The 26,708-nt window shown below is 32.5% G+C and overlaps 1 protein-coding gene and 1 long non-coding RNA gene across 2 annotated transcripts; one reads left to right on the top strand and one right to left on the bottom strand.

The window, feature by feature from the left end:
• The first annotated feature begins 1,129 nt into the window (after positions 1-1,129).
• On the top strand, positions 1,130-23,748 carry LOC118748727 (putative mediator of RNA polymerase II transcription subunit 26). The gene is made up of 3 exons (XM_036483378.1): positions 1,130-1,540; positions 21,236-21,723; positions 21,794-23,748. Exons 1-3 carry the CDS (start codon positions 1,520-1,522, stop codon positions 23,478-23,480), a joined length of 2,196 nt encoding a protein of 731 aa, XP_036339271.1. The 5' UTR covers positions 1,130-1,519; the 3' UTR covers positions 23,481-23,748.
• On the bottom strand, positions 16,066-17,069 carry LOC118748728. The gene is made up of 2 exons (XR_004994080.1): positions 16,923-17,069; positions 16,066-16,302 (listed from the first exon to the last, which is right to left on the bottom strand). It is a non-coding gene; the product is annotated as an uncharacterized LOC118748728 (long non-coding RNA).
• Positions 23,749-26,708: the final 2,960 nt, after the last annotated feature.

Here is a 26,708-nt window from a genome sequence, read left to right as displayed (position 1 = left end):
GTTTCAGTGTTCTCGCTGAGCCAGCTATGCTATCGGGATTTTGTCTGAGACACAGCGGTCTGGCGAGCTGGAGAGAAAGTCCGCAAATTGACTTACAAACACAAAACCAATTAGGTATTGCATACGCCGATGGATGTCTGAACTCTTGATAGCGGTCAACCTACAGTTTCAATTAGAGTCACCGTGGCTTACGATTAACTTGTGGCACCAAAAAACCCCAGATTTAGACAGATCCTGCACTGCGGAGTTCCGTCCAGCAGTCATCGGAGACAGCGGACTGCCCTCAAACTACTCTGATAAAAGCGTTAAGGGACGCAAAGATAAGTAAGATATGCCAGCGGCTGCTAGACCTGATTCTTCCATCTCTGCAGAAGACGCTTAGAAAAATTATCTTTAATGTCCGAGGCGCTGGCTTCGATCTCACACGCGCCAGTCCAAAATCCATCACCCTTCAATTAATCGAAGTTTTAATTTTGGATGAGTTAGTTTCTTAAGATTTTATAAAAGAAGCAGTCATTAATGGCTTAATGCAAGTCATTCGCCCCTGCATTGTGTGAATGTAGAAAAAAATGAAAGGTACTCTGTCGATTGGACAAAAAACCTTTTGTACGCATATCTAATGTGTAAATATTTATTTTTTATCGTTTTGAACTTGAACCGACCGTTATTGTTTAAATTTCAAAATAATCTCATATACATATGCGTTCACACACACACACACACACGCTAACTGATCTTGTGACCGCATAAGCGATTACAACATTAATAAATCGCCACACCGCAGCAACACCTCCAAATCAGAGTGGAGCATCTTTTTTTTGATCCAACCAGTTTCCGCGCTGCTTGCACATCTTAATACACCACGCTGCTGTGGTGAATATGCAGATTGCATATAATTGCCGGTTACCGGTCAAATGCTTTTGAAGCCACACAAAACACTACTTCAACGCATAGATAGCCAATAGAGACTCATTCACATTGCACTCACCACAATTTTTCTCAAAGTGATGCGCTCAGCTGCATGGAAAGAGTTTACACGACTCAATCAGCTGATCGCTTGACTGCCCACTCCATTCGTGGTATATAAGCCAAATGCAGTGGTAGCGGTGGGCATAGTGAGTGACGTGACGTTCGTGCAACGTTTGGTGGCACACAGCAAACATCAACAGTGACAATAGCAGCAGTAGCAGAAAGTGAGCGATCGTTGTGAGAAGGTGCTTGAAGTTGAGTGTGCAAAGCAAACATTAAAAATATATATAAAAAACAAGTAAGAAGAAGGAAAAAGAAATTTATAATTCCCTGACACCGTGGTGTTTGGGGATAACCACACAAGGTGCTGTAGAAAAGTTTTGCGAAAATTAAATAAAATAAAAGTTTGTGACTTGAAGGAAGAAAAAATATATTAAACCCAAACTTGAGTTGACAAACAAATCTGTGATTTTAATAAAAACATTTAAATCGCCACTAAAAGCTGAATATCATTTCGTACTTGAAATCGGAGGAATACTATTCGCGCAACATGAATATCCATTGGATATGGGTAAGAAAATTAAAAACAAAGGTTATGAAATCCAAAAATGTATCTTCCACTTAAGAAACGCAAAAATAGTTAGGAAAATATTTACATAGGTATGTACATATGGTAGTTTATATATGTACACTAGATGGTATCGGGAAAAAACGTTCGCCGTACTCCTCTGAATCTAAAGTATTTTTGCAAGGTAATTTTCGCTTTTTTTGTCGAACGTAGGGTTTTTTATCATATTTTCGGCCTATACAGTCGGATCTTAAAGTATGATATATCGAACTTTTCGGATTAAGGATACAATATTTTTGTTCAAAGTTTATTGACCTCAACTACCCTGTTCTGGTTGATTATTCTAGTAGAACTATTTATAAAAAAATTTATTGCCGAATGTAGATGCACCGAATAATTTAAAAAGGAAGCATCTAGGTTCGGCCAAATTTTTTTCTAAACTGCCTTGGAAAAATATTTCTAGAGGCAGGGGTGGTAAGATCTAATGTACATGTATATGTGCGTAAAAAAAATAATATATGTAAGTTTCAGTGGATTTTTTTATAGATTTTGCTTAAATTTTCCAAACGCAAATATTTTTTATTAATTCAAAAATAAAAATAGCAAAAAATATATTTAAAAATAGCAAAAAATATATTTAAAAATTTTGAAAACAAATATAAAAGAAATAAGTAAAACCAATTAAAGCTATATTAAAGAAATCCCAAAATTTTTATTAAAAAAATATATATATGTATATAAAATTGATTATATTAAATATTATATTAAATAAAAAATTAAATAAGAGAAATCAAAAATGAAAACAAAACAAAAAACAAAATAAAGTTAAAAAATATGAAATAAAAAATTTAAATTAGGTAATAACAAGTTTTTGATCAAAAAAGAAAATAAAATAATATCAAATTTAAAAAAGCTAAGTAATGTAAAATAAAACCTAACAGTCTTATTATGTATCACGAACGATTCGTCTGCAGAGGAATGCTTCAAAAGTTAGTCCGACGGCATCATTCTAGCCGGTTTAAACGCAACCGAGACGATTGCAACGTAATTGATCAAAAGTTAGTCGAAAATGAGACGAGGCAGTAAATTTCTGTAAGACTTGAAGCTTCAAATTTAGTATTAAAAAAATTCTATGAAATAAATTGTTTTTTTTTTTTTTTAATTTTCATCAAATTTATACGATTTTTGCAAAAAGTTAGAAAAAATGAAATATAAGTAAAAAAAATAAAAAATTTGATATGAAAGCCAAAAATTATGAAGTGCACATTGCAAATTTTTACATAATTTAATACATTTATTTGAGTATGTTATTAACTACAAACAAGAAACCGAAAATTTGTGAATTACATTAAATGAAAAAATGCTATTAACAGGTGATGCAAAAATTATTTCATGAGGAGACATAATTTATTTAAAAAACGTTTGAACAAAATAAAAATGTTTAAATATAATGCAGAAAAAAATAAATGGAAAAAAGGAAAATTATAAGCTAAAGAGATCTCCAATGTCGTATTAAAAAATTATAATAATTTTGTTTTGTAAATAGATTTGAAACCTGCAAAAACTTCCAAAAAATTGGAATCTAGAAATTTTGGAAAAAATGTATGGCAAAAGTCTTATATTGGGTTTCCACTGGACTCTAAATGATAAAAAAATTTAATGACGAAGGTCTAATAAAACTAAGGCCTGTCTACAGTTCTCAAGAAAAAACGAAAAATGCATATAAAACGACGCAGTGGAAATAGAAAACAAATTTTTACCTATCAAAAATTTTTAAATCAGTATGTACTAGAGCTCTAGATACCCGGGTATCGAGCAATGCGAGTAGCTCGATACTCGCTCGAAAATCGTTCATTGCTCAACTGCTCAAATGCGAGTTTTTGAAATTGTATTTGTCAGCAGCTGCTTTCTAATTCATGTTAAATAAATTATATTATTAAATACCAATGTAACAATCTTTGCATTATACATCAATAATTTGAAAAATTTAAAAAGTTGCTACCAAAAATGACAATATAATAAAAAAAACATTGCTCAAATTACTCGAAAAAAACTCGAATTGCTCGAGCTCATGCTCGAAAATTTTCGAGTAATGAGCATTGAGCAAGTGTGCGAGTACTCGCTGCTCATATACCCGGGCTGTTTGAAAATGTGCGAACAAAATCGAGAGCTCTAGTATGTACATAGCTCTCAAGAAAAAAATGCTCGTATAAGTACATATTTATTTTTTCAATAAAATTTACAGCAAAGTACTTTTTCTAGCAACAGAAATAATGAAAAAATATTTGTTGTGATTTTTCTTGAGAACTGCAGACGGTAAACTCGTTTCCATTTTTTAAATTATACAAATTTGTTGTCATGCCGTAGAAACTTTGCAATAGGCTTTTTCGTTTAGAAAACACAAAAAGAAAAATAGTTGATAAACTGTGCTGAAATTTCAATTACAATATTTTAATTAAAAACTAGCAAAATTTTTAGTTTCATGAGAAGATTTTTTTTTTGTAATAAAACACGATAATTTTAAGTTAGCCATAGAAAAAAAAACAAAAAATAAAAAATTAATTAACTAATTTTTAAAATACAATTTTAAATTTTCTTCATGCATTTTAAAGGAAAAAAATATATCTGATTTTTGTTAATTAATGCAACAGGTGTGAAATTGATGGATTTACTTTGGAACGAATGTCCGCCAGTCCTTGTCAGATTTGGTTTGGAGACAAAAATAAATTTATATTATTATAAAAAAATAAGAAGTTTGGTATACTTCACTAAAAATTAAGCATATAAAACTTACGTACATAAAATTTTTAGATATGCAAATTTCGGAGGAAGGCTTTGTATAAAATGTGCAACTGGGTGAATAAAAAATTTTTAAATAAATTATTTTTAATTTTTTAGTAAAGTTAAAGAGACTAGAATAAATAAAAATAAGTTTTTATATGATTTTATACGTTTTTATTTTTTTACATTTGTTTTAGAATTTGTTTATGTAAAAAAATTACAATCAAATTTTTGTTATTTGCGGTAAATTCTGCATTCTGATTTCCACAATGAAAAATTCGCATAGGGTTGCCATTTATTTATTGTTTTATTGTAAGTTGGCCTTTAGCTACTTACGATTTGTTTCGTATTTATGTGACTAGAAATGCCAATTAACAACAATTTTTTCGCAAAAGCCATTTTCTAATTTATATTTTTATCTTACAGTTTTTTAATACACTCACTTACAATTTATTACATCAGCATTTAATTGTTTTCTACCCACATTTTCTCTCATTTCGTTTGCTCTGTGCCGCTGTAGTGCAAAATTATGCAAATTCAGCAGAAAAATTAAGAAGAAAATTGAAGTAAAGAAATATTAGCAACAGCATTGCTATTAAATTTTGAATAGCAACATTTGCATACAAACAACCTGAAGCTGCAAGTAGTTATGTATGTATGTAGTAATTGGCGCATTCGCTGAGCAGGTGAGCTGTAAGAGGAAGTGCCGAGCAGCTGTAACAAACAGCACCAGCCTTGATTATGGCCAAATGTTGCAAACAATATATCATAATGGACGCGCTGTAGGTGTGCGAGCAATGCCGCCTACTTACATATGTATATACAAACAAACATACACACATGCAAACATACTTATGTGCGGGCAAACATTTTTTGTGGGCACACGCCTACCGGTTATGTGGCGAAAAAGTTGCTATGCCGGCTGTGCGCATCACATCGAAGTAAAAGTCAACGAAGCAAAAATGTGCACAGGCAAGCAAACTACGGCATAACACAACAACAACAACTATATAAAAGTTGCAAACTAGAAGAAAGAGTAAAAAAATTGAGTCAATGTTGAACTCCAACAGCCAGTTCAGTGCTCCTTATGTGGATGGCACAAGCGAGCAAGGAGGTATATCTACTTGTATAAATAAATTTGAATGTGTACGCTACATATGTATATAGTAAAATAAATCTACTTGCATATACATAAACATGAATGCGCATGTGTGGGAAAAGTAGAAAACTATTAGTAAAAAAAGATAAATAAATATATAAGCAGCAAATAAATATAGTATAACGAGTAATTGTTAAGTCAAGTAGTTAGTTAAGCTCAAAATAAAGGCAAAGAGTTAAATCCTTGAATAGCCACTATCTGCGAAATTAATTGCGCATGGTTTGGGCTTGCGCTTGCGCATACATTTCCGGCATTCGTTTTGCAACAAAGCACTGCAGAGCTCTTGCTCCTGCGATTACATACTCGCTTCCTCTCTTTCTCTCTCCTCCGTTCATTTTACTGGCTTTTTACCGCATTTGTTCCCGCTTATAATCTGTGGACGTCCATGCCTCTTGAGTGTGCCCAGGGGGTCGCAAATAGCTGGCATTTGTGTAGAAAAAATTTGTTTGGCTGGTGTGAAGTCGCTAATTGTTGTTGAAGAAATGGTACAAAATATAAAATGAAATTACCTAAATACACATGTATGTAAGTATGTACATACATATAAAAAATAAAAAATAAAATAAAATAAAATAAAATAAAATAAAATAAAATAAAATAAAATAAACTAAAATAAAATAAATTAAAATAAAATAAAATAAAATAAAATAAAATAAAATAAAATAAAATAAAATAAAATAAAATAAAATAAAATAAAATAAAATAAAATAAAATAAAATAAAATAAAATAAAATAAGGTGAATTAAAAAATCAAGTCAAAGGAAAATAGGGAGAAAAATCCAATTAAAAAAATGAAAAAAAAAAATATTGAAACCATAAAAAAAGTTTAACAAAATTAAAAAAAATAACAAAAAATAGAAACTTTAAGTAAAATCAAGAATATATATACTAAATAGATACACTAACTAATAGATTGGCGCTTACATATATGTTAGTGTTGGGCCGAGCTTCTCATACGATTTGTGGCGTGCGCCTTGATGTTGTCACACAAAGAGGAGGGACCTACAGTTTTACGACGATACACGATAGATACACTTAATTAAATTAAATAAAACCAAGCAAAACAAAAATATTAATTTAAATTATATAACCAAACAATAAAAATAAAATAGTAAAAAAAGTCAAATTAAAACAATTTTATGAAAGCATACGACGTATATAAAAATTATAAAATTGAATATAAAAATATAAAAAAGTATAAGAGAATGAAAAAAACTCAAAATTTAGGAAAATGAAAAAATAAAACACCAAACAAATTTATAAATCAAAGACAAAAAATCGAAAAATCTACATTTAAAAAATGAAAATAAAACAAAACAAAATGAAAAACGAGAAACATAAAACAAAATTAAAGCCAATACAACAAAAAATTAATTAGACCTACACTTACCACCATTGAAAAAAAGTGCGGTAGAATTTTTTAAAGTAATACGCTTTTTTGTTTTAATTTTGTTCTCACTGTAACAAAAACTATATATGTAAGTAAATAGGAATTTCAAAATTTGTACAAAATTTAGAAAACTCCATAAAATTTTCATCGAAATTTCAAACTTTTTGATAAAAGTTTTTAGAAAAAATTTCGGGTATGCAGTTTAATAGCCTATTTAATTTTAATATAATAAAAAGCTAGTTAAAAGTAGTTCAAAATTCCGGTTGACTTTTGACGGAATTTTTCCCACATGAGCCATTCTTTTCTAAGTCGGACGGATTTCGTAAAACAATTATGTCATGTCTCCGACTCGCATCTTTTATTGCGGACTTCGGCAGAATATCGCTTCGTTAACAGCATTTTTTGCACAACTTTTTCAATCAAAGTTTCTGCTACAAATGGGCGTGGTAATTTTAAGACCAAAGTTCAAAAGTTTAGATTTTATTGTGGCTTTCGGCAGAATATCTACGAAGGGATATTATGCCGAAATCCGCAATAAAATCTGCGTTTTAACTTTAGTTCTTTAATTGCGATGCCCATTTCTAGGGGTTTGTCGCCTTAGAGAAAAATCTTGCCATACAAATATTATATCTGGATAGGTATTCTACTGGAATCTGTAATAAAATTTAAATTTTTGCAAAAACCCGATTTTTAACACCTTGCTAAATATATGCATCATTATTTTTCGGAAACAAATTACAAAACATTGTTGACTCTCACAAAATAAACCATCTCGTCACAAACAAAAAAAAATTTTTTAAAATGGTTCTTTAAAAACGCCCATTTTTATGATTAGTCAGAATCACGAAAAAATCCACACTTCGACAGATCGTATCTCCGAATAAAAAATGAAAAAAAAATATCCTCGAATACGTCTTAGTTTATTTCATATATAGAACCCATACAAAAAATTTGAAGCGAATCGGAGACATGATATATTTTTTTTTTACAAAATCTGTCCGACTTAAAACAGAATGGCTCATACACATAAATATGCATATCTGACCACGGACTGCCCTCCGGCAGCATTCCATAAAAACTCTTTGGGGGGAATTTTTAGGCGGTTGTAAAACCCAAGGCTTCGCTAGGCTTCTTTGTGGCGTACCCTTGCTTACCCTTCGCTGTATGATGGCACTGGCCCGCTATGCCACGCAACTACAATTGCTTACTTAGAAGCACAACCATACCCAATTCCGATTTTGTAATTTTAGAAAATAAATGGCATTAAATTTTTCTGTAGCTAAATCACTTACAACAAACGCAATCAAACCAATTATTCGTTGTCAACATGCATAACTGGCCAACAATAGGTTTTGTTTTTTGTCTTAACACAGATCACATTTGACATTGAACGCGACGTATGTGTGAATTGACCAATAAGCGACGATAAAATTTTCATAAACGCTCTGGAAAAAACACAAATGTTTTCAAAAAATTTATGTGAGGTCAAACAATCGCTAGCCTTTTTAAAGTAAAGTAGCACATTCAAAAATAAGAAAAAAGAAAGAAAAAGACAAATTTTAATAACAATAGCACATCAAAAAATTAACAAGAAAAATTATATGCGCATATCTTTTTTGTAAGGGCATTCATTGCCCATACATGAAGACATGTTTGTTCAAAACAAAACGCACACACGTAGTTCAAGCGCAAAAAAGCAACAATGTGTATAATAAATGAGAAAATGTGAATTAAAGGTAACTAAAACGCGGTCCAGTTGCATGCCGCTTAGCCGTCGAGTAGCCGCTAATGGGCGCAATTAATGAGGACGTTTGTTTAGTAGTATGTCTTACAATTGTGAAGTGGTGAGCATAAGCGATTCGCTACGCGTGCGCGCGCGTACTTATTTGTATGTGTTTAAAAACAATGTGATTATTTTCACACTCTGTTGGTTTTCCTTTTAACTTCTTAATTGGAAATTTGTTTTATGCAACAAAAATTTAGAATCTTCTTAAATTCATAAGCAAGCGCTAGTTTTTTGGTCAACTGTATGAATTTTAATAAGCAAAATAAATGTAGTACAGAGCGCATGAAAAGCTTACATTGCCATTTTTTTCAGCATTTACTGTAAGTGCACTTACAATGCATTTCACTTACACATAATTGCATTTGCGTGCGACAAGTTTGTTGCTTAAGTCTTTTGTTTAGTTTCGTTGGCGTTGCGTTGGTTTCGTTTATATCTTTTTTTAATTTTTGCCACATACATTTAGCGAAAGCGTGCGATGAGTCTTTCATTGCAGGGGTGCAACTGGTACGACATGAAATTTTACACGAAAACATGCTGTGATGCAATGTTGCGCAAACAAGTACACATGAAGGCGCACGCATGCACGCACACGATGATACAATTGTGCATATGAAAGCAATGAATATGTAATAATTATTAGATGGAAGTGATAGACAGCAGTTACTGTCAATTTTGGTGGAATGAAAAAAAAAGCGTTTATCAATAAAAAAAAAAAAAACGGATAATTCATAAAAATTTGGTTAAAAAATTTAACGCTGCAAACAATTCGGAGGCTTTTTATAATCCATAAAAATTCAAAAAAAAATGCAAATTTTAATATGTATGTTTGAAATTCTGCTTCCAGACATGATAATTTTGGAGGCATGGAAAAAATCTAAAATGCTAAATCTATTTAATTTCTTTTTACAAAAATTCTAAATTGAGCAAATCTTGTCAGTAATTAAAAATCAGACTAGTATGTTCGCCTAACTCAGAGCACAAAAGCTGATTACTGGGCCTTGCAAAGGATGGATCTATGCTTACGGAAGCTAACAAATTTACCAAGAAAAAAGTTGCATCAATTTTTGTTTTGGCACGCTTTGATGTTAAAATAAATCAGAATACTTGTTTGACACTTTAGAGGCTAGAAGCAACAAAAAAATACACGTAAATTTTTGTTTTTGCTCTAATGCTACCTGTTTTATATGCCTTGGATTTATCCGTTTTAAACGAAACAGAAAACTATTTATGGCTGCGTTTCTTTATACATTCCGGATAAACCCATTTCACAACCAGAATAAACAGAATGCCATTGAAATATACGTTTACATATCATCAGGAACGTTCTAAAGAATAAGTAAACAAAAAAGTTTATTCCAAACGTTCAGAATGAATAAAGAAATGCAGCCTATAAATCAAAAACTCGAAGTCCATAAAAATGTGATTGAAAAAAAATGTACAGAAATCTCGAAATTTTTGTATGATTCCAAAAATCAAACATATTCAATAAGCAATTAAAAAATATAGGTATATATATTCATATTCATAATATGACAAAAACCGCTCCATAAAAAATTTAATTTTCGAATAAAAAATTTCGAAAAATTAAAAAAAAATTTAGTAGAAAATCTTGAAATTGGCAGAAATGTAAAGAAATCTCTAATTCTTATAAGATTTTTGAAATTTACAAAAATTCAACAAAAACTTAAAATTGTATTTATGTTTTAGTATCTCCTATTCGAATTTCATAAAAATTTGGTTGAAAATATTGAGATGGAAAAAAAAATTACTAAAAATGTAGAGTTTTTTTGAGCTATTTTAAAATACAGTAAGTTCCACTAAAATTTTCGTGTTTTAAGTAATGCTTTTAGATATACATAGGTAAAATGAATTTTAACAATTATTATTTTTTTTAATTAGATGCAAGCGATAGACTGCAAAAATTAGAGTTATGGATAAATTCAAAAGGTTTAAAAGTTTAGTTTGAGTTTAAAAGTAAAAAAAATACGGTAAATTTCGAAAAATGTATGTGTCTTTCAAAATTCATTAAAATTTGACTAAATATGTACTATTGTTTAAAGAAGGCGTCTACTTAAGAGGAACGCGGTGCACTCGAGGGAATGTTGATGTATTATGGAATGACGGAAATTCGATCCAAAATACATCATCTTCACGCCCTGTCTTAAAAATCAACCAACTCTAAAAAATTTAGACCTATTAGTTTAACGTCGTTTCTTTTAAAGGCACTTGAGAAAAATATAAAATAAACGGCTCTGGAGTATAAGGAATATGTTTCAGATGTTTTCTGGACATTTACGGAGCATTCAACAACGTGCCAACTGTTTTTCTAACGGAAACGAAGAGTCCAAAGGCTATGTATCCCCTTTGCGTGACAGGTTTACCCACTAAAACTTCGCACCTTTCTTACCACGATAACAAGTTATCCCTCCGTGGAGATTTGGTATTAAATAAGGGATCCATTACTTATTGATGAAACAGGTATGGTACTGTTCGCAAGGCAGAATGAGGCCCTTGTGCGTATTCATCCGAAGCTGTATAACACGTAAGTTATCCTCAAGTACTGATCGAGATACCTTGGAGTGATTTGGACAGCAAAGTGTTGTGGAAGCGCAGTGTGGAAGAATGGACAAAAGAGGTTTGCAAGTAGTTACTTAATGCGGTTGTAGTGTGCTGGACGGTATCAGAGAAGTTGTAATACCTTAAGACGTTGGAAAAAGTTAAAACGTATGGCTGTTCTCCGCAGAATGGGAGCATTGAGGATCCCTTCAACGACTGCTCAACATGTGGCCAAGATGGGTTCATCTAATTTAGGGGTGGCACTTAGCACTGCAAATCTTAAAGTAATCTTAGCAATATAGCAATGATTGCGGGCTTCTAGGTGATAAGTAAGTGATAGCCCCTCTACTTGACTTTGGTACAAATGTCACCTTAACGTCGATGCAAAACACTGAGGTAGAGAAGAGTTTCAGACAGACGATAAATAAGTTTTTTAGCCATGGTACATGGTACATATTTATATACCAAGGTGTGTTGTCAAAAAATTTTAAGGGCTTGAAAGTTAATACAGCCCAGCTGATTTTACACTTGGCAATTGTAGCGGATTAAAAAATTAGATGGACCAAAAAAACCTAACGCAAAGACAGAAGGTCACTTACACTGAATGTTTGCTGATTATTTGTTTTAACTTAAATGTTTTTTTATGTTTTTTTAATTTTGTCTTTAATTTATTTTTGTGCCTTTATATAAACACTTTCAGCAACTACATTGTGCGCATTTACACATACATGGCCCATATACATACATTTGCTTATGTTTTCACTAAATTTTTTTGCTGCGGCGTTGTGACGGCTTACAAGTTCGTCTCTTAAGTCTTTTGTTATTCGAAATGGTGCAGCGGCGCTAAAAGGCTTTAAATTTGGCAGCGGCGCATTGCTCGCTGTGTGAACTTGTCACTGCGTTGCATTGCTCTAATTTGTTGTTGCTATTGTTTATATTTTATTGAATACACATTTTGTTCAAACGTTTACCTTTTTTTTTGCTATTGTTGTATATTATTTTGAATTCCCACACATGTTTCAACACTACAAAATATTAAGCGTGCGTTAGTACATATGAAGGCACACATGTTTTTTTTTGCTTAATTTCGCATTTTATTTTTATTTTTTTTTTAATTTCCTGCTGTTTTTCCTACACTTTTCTGTCACATTTGCGTTTAATAAATATTTTTCTACCTCATCTGTTTTTGCTTTCTTCTTGCAATCACGCTTTCAATTGCAAATATCATTTTTCATTCGTCTTTCACACGCTCCAACAATTGCTTACTCACCTTCACTAGCCGTTACCATTACCATTGCTATTCGCTGCAGTCGCTGTTGTCTACAAGAAAAATGCGATTTTTTTGCATGACTAGTTAAATATGCACGCGTGTGTATTTGCACATGCCATATATTATGGAGACATGCACACATACATACATATCTAAATATGTTTGTTAATATATGCATATACATACATGTATAATAAATACCTAGGAGAGGGAAGCCGTTTACTCTGCATATTTATTATGTTAATATGCAATTATTACAATAGACCATTTGCTTGCTTGCGGTTCCAGCTGTTGACATATTTCTTTGTTTATTGCTGCCACAAAATTGAGCGAATGTTGCATTGAAGTCATAAAATCTTAACACATTTAAAATTGAAAGTAAAAGTTGCAAATTTTCAATTGTGAGAAAACAATCAGTGTGGTATTTAAAGCATCGGTTATGGCATAGTAAATGGTAAATGGCACTAATTAGTGCAACGCATTGCGCTGACATAGTGACTTGCATTTGCATTCAGACGGGTAAGAAAATAGCGCATTTAATATTGTATGCAATACCTGCAACGAATCACGCAAATGTTTCGCTAACGAGCTCAATAATATATACTTTTTACATTTTTGAAAAACTTGCGATATTTTAGTAACTTAATTTTTTTTGATGGGTGGCAACTCTGCAAAAAAAATATTTTCAGAATTCCAAATTTGAAATTTCCCTTAACTTTATGCCCATTTGTATATATATATAATTTTAGTGCTGTAAATTTAAACTTTTAAAATTTTTTAAATAGATGGCAACTCTGTTAAAAAATATATGTCTCTACGGATAAATATTTCCAAATAAAAGCATTCAAAATGACGCTTAATTTAATGTAGACTTACAGTGTTTTAAAAACATTATTTTTGTGGTAACTTTGCTTAAAAATATTTTCAATATACATATGTACAATATTTCAAACATTCTTTAATTTCATGCTCATATTTTATAATTTAAGTGCTACACATGTATGTTTAGTAAATTTACATTTTTAAATAGATGGCAACTCTGTTTAGGAAAATATAAGACCCTACGGACAAATATGCCAAGTAAAAGTATTCAAAAGCTCGCTTATTTTAATATAAACTTATAGTATTTTAGAAACTTTATTTTTTTGGTATGCGGTAACTCTGCCCAAAAATGTTTTCCACTTACTAACCGTATTTGAGTTAGTGCTCTCCTTTTTTAGTAAACTCACGTTTTAAAATAAGTGGCCGATGTGGCTGAAAGTTTAGAGGTGCGTATTCCCACTTCGCAAGACTTGGCAACGATCCCTTTTTAAAATAAAATATAAAAAAATTCCTTTCATTTAATAAATATATTTCAATATTTTAAGCAATTACTCTTTATTTTTAACTAAATGGTTTTAAATAGTTGGCAACTCAATTAGGAAAAAATGTAGCTCCGAAAATTTTTTGTTATTGTTATTTTTTCCATTTGCGCAATTACTTAATAATATATCGGCGCTCACACTTTTGCTAAGTATTTGACCGAGCTTCTCCTCAAATTTGTTGCGTGCCTTTGGACATTATGAGTAAATATAGGAATAATTAACTAAATTATATTTTTCAAATAGGTGGCAATCCTAATTACCAAAACGTTCAAAAAATAGTATCTGCTATTTAGTTTATAACTTATTTCCTACTCTACTAGCATTTTTAATTAATTTTCGTTATTTAATTAGCTAGCAACTCTATTCAAAACCCGCAAATTTAGTACTGTTCGCTCTTCTAGAGTACGTTGCATTTCGAAACAATATTGCAATATTCATACACCATGTCGAAAACTATACCATTTTGCTTATTCCATAAATTTTAATTTTAGTCTGGCAACCCTGTCCAAAACTTTTTTCAAAGCACGTTAATCGAATCGTTTAAATATATCAATAAACTAACTGATAACGCTATCAACAACAATAAATTCTATTGCAAGAAAGTTTTTGTTAAATATATATCGATATTGCTACCGATAAAACCTTATTAAGTATTGCGGAAACATTGTTAAAATTTTTATAATCAAGGAGACGTTAATGACGTTATTGAAAAACGATAATCGATGACGACTTCGATCACAATGGAATCAATAAAAGTACGGATGAATATGAATAAATATTTCGATAACTAAATTCAAAGTAATATAGATAAGAATTAGTAGATGTTGATATCGACAAATAATTAAATATTGATATCGATTAATACATTGATAACTTTCAGATTGATATATCTTTCTATGAGAAAATTGTATCTTTCTATGAGAAACTTGTAAATTCCTGATAATCTATATCGGTAACTTTTTGTTTCTCACACATTTTCAAACAAATACTGGTGCTTAAAAAAATCTGTTAGTTTTTTTTCTGTTTTAATCTTTAATTTTTGGTTTCATGTTTTTCATTTTTATTTGTGTTTGCGGGGGTCTCAGCGCACTATAAAATGTTTGTTTTGTTTTGTAGTTACAGCGCACAGCTGCGTATGGCAAGTGGTCCGAGTGGTTCTTCGCCAAAAATTAAATTAATCTCGTCATAAATGAAACAATGCCGACTCTGGCCTTGGCCACAATTCTAAGCTGACAGTTATAAATGTGATGCGCATGTACATATATGTACATAAGAGTACAACAACAGTGCATGCAAGTACTTACATAGATGCATATGTAGGTGTGGATTTATCTATAAGCAAATAAATTTTATATTAAAACCAATTCAACCTGGAAAATGTTTCTCTAATGAAATGATACAAAAAATTTAATTTTAAAAAATTATTACCAAAAATTAAAATTTAAAAAAAGAAATCTAACTAATGGCATTTTCATGATACAAAAAAGAAGGTAGTTCCATTGTCACTTTTTCGTCGCCATATTAACCACCTGACAATTAAGCAGATTATGACATTCCGTGCTACCACCCATGATACAAAAAAATATTTTTTTATGTAAAACATTAAATAAAATAAATATTCTACATTAAAATTTGTTTGAATTCAAAAAAAAAAATACATAAAAAGAAAAAATGAGCTGTTTATTTAATCAAGGCCCGTATACAAGACATTTATGCAGAGGTACAAAGGTAAGGTTCTTCCAATTCCCCGTTATTCCGCACATTCGAGAGAAGTGGTTGCTGGCATGCGGTGTTAAGGAGTGTGACTTTGCAAAGAATGAAATGTCGTTAGCCAAGAAGACTGCAAGATTAAGCCGAAGTGCAGTGCCAAAGTGTAAAAAGTAAGCATGATAATCGCAAAAGTGACCAAATTTTGATATTCATAATTTTCAGTAGTGAATCAGAAGAAACGGAAGAGAATTTGGAAAAATATCTCACGTATTTGGAGGGGTATGTGTGTTAAACTTTCTTATAAGCAACACAAAAAAAAACATGTTCCTTTGAATTTATTTAGAAGTGAAGAAAATCTGTTTGGAATTGAACCAACAGGGTCTTAGGTCGAAATGAAAACATGTTGTGCTCAGAAGCCAATGTGGAGAAAACATATGATGCTTTAGTAAGTTTTGAACCTAGAGGACTCACACTCACACTCACACATCATGTCTTCAAAGAAACAAACGATGTTCCCTTGTCACCAGCAGAACATATCGAGGTAGAAAATCGTCTACTTTTATTACTTTAAATATAGATTATATTGCAAACATCCGTATACATATCTGTTGTAGCTTCAAGAACAGGAAGAAGCCAATAATTTTTTGGATCGCATGACCGCGCTGAGTGATATTGAGTTCGATGGCCTGGAAAACTTTGGCGGCTACATAATTTCAAAAATGGGCTTGAGTCAATTTGGATGCGAACATCTGCTGAAAATAGTCAACATTTTACGTATGTTAATTTACTTTCGGAGGGGGGGCTTTATAAACCAAAACCGGAGTTTTTAAGTTTTTTGGAGCAGGCTAATGCAATTTTTATCAAAATTAATGGGGATCTATTAACCACAGACCTAAATTACGTGCAAAATTTATTGTTAAACACGAACATTAGTTTAGATAAAAAAATTCTAAAGCGGTTTTATTTAGGTAGGACATTTTTTCGGAATAGATATCTTAATAATAAAATAAAACAAAACAAAATTCGCAGAGTTAATAAGAAAATGAAAAAAATTTTCGCATAGCCAATCACTAAAGATTTAGTTTTAATCAATTTTAAAAATGTTTTTAATTCAAAACGCTACTATTTATATATCAAATTTTTAATATAAAATATATGGATATTAACAATGTTTTTCTTGAAAAAATACTTTGTCTAAAATAAATTACTTAAATAAAATTAAAAAACTTTGAAACTTATCTTAAAATATATAAAATGGATACATGCCAACAAAAGTATTTTATTTCTTAAACTTTTTTCTTTAGCTATATTATCAATGACTTTAGACAAAATATTTGAATTAATTTTTAAAACAAAGTATTTTCCTTACTAAGTTTTTGTGTTATATGCCTCTTCATTCAGCATTTATGAAATCCACCATTTTATAAATAATATCCAATATATGATTTGAAATTACCCTCTCCTACAAATTTCCGATGTAGCAACGCTATGCCAAATGTTGACATCAGGGAGAATGTCAATAATCTGTTTTTTAATCAAAAAAAATTTAAATGAAACTACCTTGTATTTTTGTATCATGGGCATTTTCGTTTCTACACAAACAGGTTGCCCTCTCATCGCCCTCCTTTTACTGTTTGTGCGTAGAGGGCAAAGAGAAGGTTGTATTTTCCGGTAGAAAAGAAATCGGCATAAGAAATTCAAAAATTGAAAATTCAGTAATTAAAAAAAGAGAGTTGAAAAAAATTATAATTCAAAAGTAAAAACAGTATTAAAAACTCTGAAATTTCAGAAATTAAAAATCATCTTTATGTAATTAGTTGCTTTTCCTAAAATGTTCCTAATTTTTTTCAACATTCTGTGCGGCCTTTGAAATTAAAATTATTACAAAAAAATAAAAAAAGATACAAATGAAACTGGCACAGTGTGTCAATTGTAATTTTCGTCTACAACAGATAATTTGAACTACACACATACATACATATGTATATACATATGTATGTGTGTATTCGCACGTGCAGCATATTTATAAGTATGTATATATGTAGTATGTACTTATGTAGATAGATATGTACCCAGTGGGAAAATATAATGTGGAGTAATCGAAAAAATAATCAGTAAAACAGCAGTTTTCACATACGAATAGGCATTTTTTCGCCACGGCGATGTCTCAAGAAAAGTTGGGCATTAAATTTTGCATTGCCTAGTAATCGAAAAATATATGCGATTTAATATGAATTTTTTGGGACGTTTTGTATAGATTAAGATTAGTATGCTGATTAGATATTAAATAGCAACAGAATCTAGAACTCATAAGAAATACATTACATTCTTTGTCACGCATGTAATGCATTACTACTTTTCCCACTGGGTATGTAGGTAGATATGCAGGCATGTTTGTATATACAGTGGGGAGCAGTGATGAGTACATGGTAATTTTTGCTAAATATTTGCAAGGTTTTAAAGTTAAAATTTTTATGTTATTTTTTCGTAAAAGTATGGTTCATATTTTAACCATACAGAACTTAGAAAAAGTAATAAATTTTCCATAAAATTTTGAGATTTTTAATCAGATTTTTTTTTTTTGAGTGTGCACTTTTGTTAATTTAAAAATTTTAGTATAATAAAGTGCGAGTTTTACGTGACTGCAAAATCGCGTTGATTTTTAATATTTGTTTTTTTGCGGACGACTTTTGCGGGTTTTTCATATAACAAGTGCAATTTATAAAAGTGGCGTTGTTTTTCTTAATTTTCTTTGCAAATGGTTTTGCGCATTTTCTTCCATAAGAAATTCATGCTTGTATGGAAAAAAGTGCAAAAAGCCGTCACAAAAAAAATTCCCAAAAATCAACCCGATTTTACAGCCGCTTAAAATTTTCACTAAAATCAATAAATTTACAAAACTGCATACTCAAAAATATTTGATTGAAAAGCTCAAAATTTTAATGAAAATTTGTTTAATTTTTCTAAGCTCTGTATAAAGTTTGAAACTTTGATTAATATGTTTTTGGTTGAAGCAAAAAAATTGTTTACTTTAAAAACCTTGCAAATATATAACAAAAATCACCATATACTCATCACTACTCCCCACTGTATGTACATATAAGTAAGATTACGCCAATACAGATAAGCGCACATTCACTGGCACAGCATAACGGTTAATTTAAAGTGGCATTCGCATCTTCAACATGAAGCAGGAAGTCATTCAGCTGGCGAACAAACGTACAATTAAAGTTATTTAAAAAAAAAGCAAAACGTATGCACATGCTCACATACATACCTACTCCTTTACCACGCAAATACAAAATGTGTGACCACAGCTAGTTGGCCAAAATTGTTACAACATTATTGGTCACTGCAGCTTATGGAGCTGCCCCGCCAAACGGCAGCTTCCAGCCGACAGCCAGCAGCAGCGGCATTCTGCTTTGTTACCAAAGCTCGCGCAGTCAACAGGCAATCTTTAGCTTTTGAGCACTTTTTCTGTTTTTGCAATTTTGCAAATTTCATTGTGCTTGTGAAAGTGTGCGTGTGTGTGTGTTATGGTTTCTTAAACTATTACCACTCGTTATAACGAAGATTGTCGATAATGTTGCCAATATTTTTTTATTTTTATTATTTTTTTATGCACTTTGATCTGTGCTGTCACTTATATAAAAGAGATTGCTTGATGATGAGCAAAAAAAGATAAACAAATTATCGTAGTAAATGTTAAGAAATTATGAAAAAATATATCTAAAGCTTAAATTTTGTGTTAGTATTTAGCTTAAAGCATACATATGTAGTTATGCCGTCACTTGGTCAAAGAAGAAAACATTTAACTTAGCAAAATGCATACGAAACGTAAGAAAACATCAATTTATTTTTATATTAGTTACATTAGCCAGATTTTCGGGGCTTAGCAATACTTTTAAAAAATATTTTTCATCAAAAATTGTTTAAAAACTATCTCAATTATCTCTAGACTTTTTCCAAAATTTTATTTTGAAAAAATGTGTTAATAACTAGGCGGCAACTCTCTTCTAAAATATGTACTTCGGCTTTAAAGCCACTCAAAATGATTCGTACATATTTGTTAGCTTGATATTGAAAGAGCGAAGGAATAAACAGGTGGCAATCTCATTCAAAATGCTGTCTTACATATCTTTAAAATTGTTCCCAAATCCCATTCCCATTCGGAACCATTCTTGTATATTTTGAGATTCTAACATTATCTTAATGCAATTAAGTGGCAACCTTAGTCAAAAATATTTCTGGATCAGTGACTGCCAAAGTATGCAAATTTATTTTTTATGGAATACTCGTTATGATAAAAAAACTATGGTGCAAGTGAGGTGGCAACCTCATAAAAAAAACCTCTTAAATATTTCTAAAACTGTACGCAAACAATAAAAAAAACTAATATTTGTGGTAATACTTGCTGGCAACCCTATTCTAAAATACTGCCGGATTAAAACTATTAGAAACAATTCTTATGTATTATTAGATATATAAAACAAATCAATTCAACTAAGTGGCAACTCTATTAAAAACAATTAACGTGATAAAACGTAAATGATAAACACGATATAATATTTAAGACATTATGTTCTAAGTTAGACAGCCCTGTTCCAGGAAAAATTAGAAAAAAATCACTTAAAAACTAAGTGGCAACTTTATTCCAAATAACTTGTGGATTAAAACTCTCCGAAACAAGTTTTGAATGGTATCCTTAATGAAAATAGTTCCTGAAATTAGTCGGTCATGCTGTTTAAAAATGCCTTTTGATCAAAGTTGTTTGGCAACCCTGCTCAAAAATGTCTATTACTGAATCAAACTCGCATTACATATAAAAAATACAAAAAAAAAATGGAGGTAGCCCCATTAAGAAAAAGTATGTCTGGGTCAAATCTGTTGACATATTATAATTTGGATTATTATCAAAAAAATTATAAATCTATTTCTAAATCAAACCCCCTTCACGGCCCTTACCTATACGTAGGAAAAAAATTATGCAATAAGCATATTTTGATGTATTTTTGTTTTCAAATTAAATTTTCTTTAACTATACATTTTGGGTAAATTTTAATTTTTCTTTGTAAATTTTACATCTCTAAATTTAAAATTTTAACACACCGATGTTTTGAACTTTTTGTTTATTAATATAACTTCTTTATAAATTGAAATTTTTCAATAAATTTTATCATTTTTGTAAAATCTTAATTTTCTTTGTAAATTGTACCTGTATTAAAAATATTTTGGAGTTAGATTCATTAAAATTACGTCATTCATGGCGACCGTCAGTTGGAGTTTCTCGGATAAACTTACATTTCATTCGTCTGCTCCAACATTTCTTGAGAGATATCTGTCTTAGTACTCGCCTGAGGTTTGTATTCTCCTCAAAGGTTCATAGTATCTTCGGAAATGCCTTAACATCCTTGTATTTTAAGTCAAATAAATTTGATTAAGCCAGTTGAGAATTGCAGAAGTGAACCAGTGAACATGACCGAAACAAAGATTTCAAAACATACATGTGAATTGAAAATAGTACCCATTTTAATTTTTTAGAAAGTCAATTTATGGCGGGAGGTTTTTATTAAAAATTAATTGATTACATAATTTAAGCAGTTGATTGTCTCGTTGTCAGTATTTTTATCAGTACAAAACTATGACTTCTCTGCTAATTCATTCACTTCTCGCCCTTTGCAGCTACCCCTATTGTTGGCATTGCTTTTTATCAGCAAACCAGCTGATGGCGCTAAGCAGGACGAATCGCAAACTACAGCAAAACAAAGCGATGAGACAAGCACAGTGCTAATAACCACTGTTGCCGACAGCGACACCAAAGCATCTTTGAAGATTAGCCATAATAGTACCTTCAGCTCCAATAATACCACAAAAACTACCGAAAAAGCCAGCTACCCGAAGAAGGTACAGTCACTGAAGAAGCGACCAACGAAAACGCCCACATCCTACGTGACCGCGGCGACAACGTCAAACTCGAAAAGCAAACGCAAAAAAGTAACGGATGTGACGGCCGCCTTCAAGGACTTACCAGCTGACGATTTGGAATTCATCAAAGAGCTGGACAAGCAATTCCAACTGCATGGCGAAAAGATCAAAATCAAGGTGGAACACGACAACACCACCGAGAGCGAGAAGCAGAATAGCAAGCGCACCATTGACGGCGAGTTGGGGTGAGTGTAAGCAGAAGGTGGATGGAAGTTGAGTTGGAGATATTTACTAACCTATTTTTAATTTTCGCAGCTATGGCGCCTACTCTTCGCACAACGGCTACCATTATGAGCGGCCCAAATTTGTGTTCTATCCTTACTCGCAACAGAACATACCCGCCGATGCGCCTGGCTACTATCCACCCAAGACGGATGTCAGCATTGAGCCTTCCTACTCATATGAGCTTCAGCCGCAGAGCTATGTGGAGCAACCGGAACATGGCGCAGAACAGCCGCCAAACGTGCTTGATGTGCCGCGCCATCCGCATCAACCGACAACGCAGCAGGCACAGCATGGCGGCTACGAGGAGCCCGTCATCGTCTTGCGCATACCCGGTCCCACCAAGTATGCCTCTCATCTTCAAACGCTGCTGCAGCAGTATTTGGAGATACGCGCGGCGCAATACCTGCGCATATTGGAAGAAGCCGAGCAGCAAAGCCATCAGTCACATGTACAGCACCAACAACAGCAACACCAAGTGCTTCAACAGCAGCAGCACGAACAACAAGCACATCTGTACGAAGAACAAGTACAGCAGCAACAGCACGCGGTCGCACCAGCGCAAGCGTACGCTGAGCCAACGCATGAGCTGCAACCGCCAACGCATGGACAGCATACCGCTCAGCAGCTAACTGCAGCAGAAGAGGAGCATGGCTATTCTCCTGAAGTGACGTATGCGCATCAAGTGGCCGCTACTCCACAACCGATTGCGTATCCGGGAATCAATGAGGTCTACCAAGGCTACAAGGGAAAAGTGAATGCGCAGCATGAAGCACCACTGCAGCAACATCATCTGGTGCAGCATCAACATCACCAGCAGCAGCAGCAAGAAGTAGAATATGTGCCACAGCAGCAAATTGAAGCGGAACATCCGCAGCAACAATACTTTGTACACGCCGCGCAGCAGCCGGCGGTGCCGCAATACTACTACGTGCCGGAAGCACAATTTGGCGCGCATGGCGGCAGCACACACTACCAAAATGTCTACTTTATGGCGATATCGCCGCAGGGCGCCTACGATGGGCATGCGGCGCAGCACGCGGCGTCGTTGCAGCATCAGCCCATCTATGTGCAGGAGGAGGAGCAGGACCTGCAACAACATCACCACCAACACCAACCGGCAGCACCACAGCAATCGCTGCAACAGCATGAACAGCAACACGAGTTGGCTGCCGCGCATGCCGAAGCGCTGAACGAGAATAGCCCACGCCAAACGCACACCAAAGTCATTTACACGCACAACAGCGAGAAAGGCGCCGCAGATTATGCCGGTAGCTATAAATTGCCATCGATACGGCCATTCGAACGCCATGCCAGCACATCAGCAGCAGCGTACCACCACCAGCAACAACTGCAAGCGCAGCTGCTGCACGAACAGCAGCACGAGCAACTGGAATTGGAGCAGCAAGAGTATCAGCAGCCAGAGCTGCACCAGCAGCAAATCGACTATGATGCGGCTCCCACGCATGCCGCCTCCGAGAATGAACAATCGGCTGCAGTCACACCGCGTCCATTTAATTATCACGCGCATAGCGCAAAACCCGCGCGACGACGCGGCAATCGTAAGCGTGGCGCCACAACGCCTCCAACCACTGCGGCGCCAAGTGTCGCGCAAGTAGATGAACACTTACAGAAGATACGCAATTTCGTGCGCGAGAATTTGGGCGCCCAAATGAGCACGGCTGTGGAGTACAAAACGACGACGGTGGTAAAGAGTTAGGCAGGCGGAGGTGACGCGTGTGGAGAGATGCTTGCGCGTGATGCGCTTCGATGCGGTGTGCGCGCCGTGAAATATGCTACAAAATGCGAAATGCATGGGATACTGAAATAATTTTTTCAACATCATTTTGCGCCAGTTTCTCATTTACGTACATACATACGTATAACGAATAAGCCTAGCTACCTTGAATTCCTAGTACTCTCATATTTTGTAACATAAACTCGCAAGAGAATAAAGTTATATACATAATTTGTATCTCACCTTTAAGGAAATCGATTGCAGAATCGTAATTACGTAAAAAAATTGTATAATTTAGTGGCTGAAAACGCTTAAAAATTAAAAATTCAATTTGAAATGTCCTTTTTAGTCTGCAGTTTGTTGTCCGCTACTTGCAGAGATAACTCTTTAATTGTTGGCGTTATAGTAAAAATGTTGAGCGATTTGAAAATTTAGTTCAATAATCGCGTTCCACTGCATTAGGTTCCAATGCCAATAAGAGAAAAGCTGCAGGCTTGCCAAAGTAGCAGAATAAAAGTTGCTCAATTCAGATCTTATTTGCCAATTTGAAAAAAAAATGCGTTGAAAAATCTAGAAAAGCCACAAATCAAAAGCCCGTGTTCGCATTTTGTATAAATATTTCATAAATTTTGCGCATCACTATTTTTGTATTTGAAGTTGATTTATTTTTTATTTCATGTGCTTATTTTCTGCAATTTTTCTATGCCATTTTATCTTTTAGATAATTTCATTTTGTTCAATTTCTTGTCCTTGCCACTTTTTTGTCATGTACATTTTTTTTTTAGTTATCTTTCACAATCATTTAATAAAGACTAAAAAATAACATTTGAGTGAAACAAATTGTATTAAATTTGTGCAATATCTAGCATTTAAGCGATATGTACTTTCATAATGTGCTCAATAAAATAAAAAAAAAATACTATATCAAAAACGTGTTTAAGAAAAATTGATGTTTTTATATTATTTACAAATGAAATATTTTTTTTGGTGGTAGCTCTATCAAAAATATTCTTAGTTAAAAGTGTAATCAATAATTTTGTATGATAACCGCATTTTCATATTTTACATACTTTAGTTATGCCGTTTTGTTTCTAATTTTTTGGCAGCTTGCCACCTTATTTGATTTATTTTTATGAGTTTTCTTTCAATATTATTTTTTTGTTTTATTTTTTCCGATCGGTAGCACCAATATTTTAAAAGCGGAATTATTAAACGCAATTTTTTTGTTTCATAATTTTCAAATAGTAATCGTACAGCAATTTTTGGAGTAGTTAATAATTTTTTTAATTTTTTGATAAAACCATATTCCAAGCAAAATGTTTTAGAATCAAATTATTGAAAACCCTTTTTTTAATATACCCATATGACAACATTGTTCTTGGATATAGAATTTATTTAGAATTTTAATTCTTTCTTCGACCACTGTGTCTGAGTAATTAGAGGTGCATACTACCGCAACGCAGCACCTAGGTTCGCTGCCTGGCCCGAGCAACAACTAAATTAAAATATGTTTTTTTTTGTTCTAACAGCGGTCGCTACTCGGCGGGCAAGGGAAAACCTCTGAGTGTATTTTCGCCATGAAAAACGCTTTTCATAAAATCCATTCGCCGTTTGTGTAACAACAATAAGACGCACACCACATATCAGAGAAGAAGCAAATGTTTTACCGCCAAAATATTGTTATTATTATAATATGTATTAATTTTTCAGCTAGGTGGCAACTACACACATGTATCTTCAAAATAAAATTTTGATACTTGATATAGTGTACAAATTGCAATATTTTACTTAGCTAAAAAATTTTAATTTTTTCTGATTTTGTTTTTAGGTGGCAGCCTTTCTCAAAAATAAGTTCCGTATTTATGTAAATTACTTTTTTCCTGCGAACTTTATATAGATGCATTTTATTCAACATATATGGTAATAAAAAATTACTATAAGTAGGTGGCAACTCTGTTTAAAACATTTAACGCCAATAACAATATATTTTGGTCAACATATTTAACTATTTTTATTTTTTATTTTTTAAGAAGTTTTTAAAACTTACAAGAATTCTTCAGTACTCATTGAGATTTTTAATATAGCTTTTGAGAATTTTCATGTCTTTTTTCATCTTTCTGGACTATATGGTTCGAGGTGGATTTTTTGCAATATTTTTCAGGACTTTTTGGAATTTTTTGGCACTCATAATGGTTTTTAGGGAATTTATGAGCGTCTTTCGCTGCTCTTTGCGAGTTTTTTCCTTTTCGGCGCTTTTCGAGTTTGTAAGCTGTTTATGAGAATTTTTCCAGAATTCTTGGAGTTATTTGGAATTGTGTTTTCGCAGAATCTTTCTGAATTTTTCGACAATTATCGTTTTTTTTTTTGTATATTTTCCATTAATTTCTGGGACTGCCGCTTTTTTCGGTATTTTTTTTTTAAGTCTATTCCATTTTTTCTTTTTTGTTGTTTTCAATTTTTTTGGGTATTCTTCAAGATTTATCGGAAATTTTAAAATTTTTTTGGAGGTTTTTGAAAATGTTTTCTGAATTTTCCGGGAAGCTGTTGTAATTTTTAAGAACTTTTTGGGTTACATAGAAACTTTCTTCGCACGTATAGGAATTTTCATTATATTTTTGAGAAGCTTTGAGGATTTTTTTCTATTTTTTGTTGGAGTGATCAAAACTTTTCGGAACCGTCGAAATTTATCGGTATTTTTTTTTGATAATTTCCGGTAATCTTCGTTTTTTTAGTTTTTTTTTACCCTTTTCGAATTTTCCGGAATATTTTCAGAATTTTTCAGAATTTTTTCAAAGCCATGGGGCCATTATGGACATTCTCGTGGTATTTTTCAGACATTTGTATTATTCTTTTTTGATTACTGGGAATTTTTCTTTTTTTTTTGATACTTTCCAACTGTTATCGTTAATTTCGGTAGATATATTTTTTGGATATTTTTCAAAATTTCTACGGCGCTTATCGGTATTTTTGAAGATACTGTCGTCACGCACTTTACTACTTTATTGGTATATATAACAACTTTTTAGCTCTATTATATTTTCTACCATTTTTACCAGCAAAGGCTAAAAACCTACCAATATTTTGCGGAAAGAAAGCAGAGGGATTTAAATCAGCATACATACATCAGTGATTGAATCAAATTTTATACAAATTTTTTTTTTTGAGCATTCGGTAGTGAATTCGCTTTTTCAATTGAAACTATATTGGAGA

The sequence above is a fragment of the Rhagoletis pomonella genome, unplaced genomic scaffold (genome assembly GCF_013731165.1).
Source record: "Rhagoletis pomonella isolate Grant_MI unplaced genomic scaffold, Rhpom_1.0 Rhpom_scaffold_00013, whole genome shotgun sequence".
Classification (NCBI taxonomy): domain Eukaryota; kingdom Metazoa; phylum Arthropoda; class Insecta; order Diptera; family Tephritidae; genus Rhagoletis; species Rhagoletis pomonella.
This window is presented reverse-complemented; position numbering and strand designations above follow the sequence as displayed.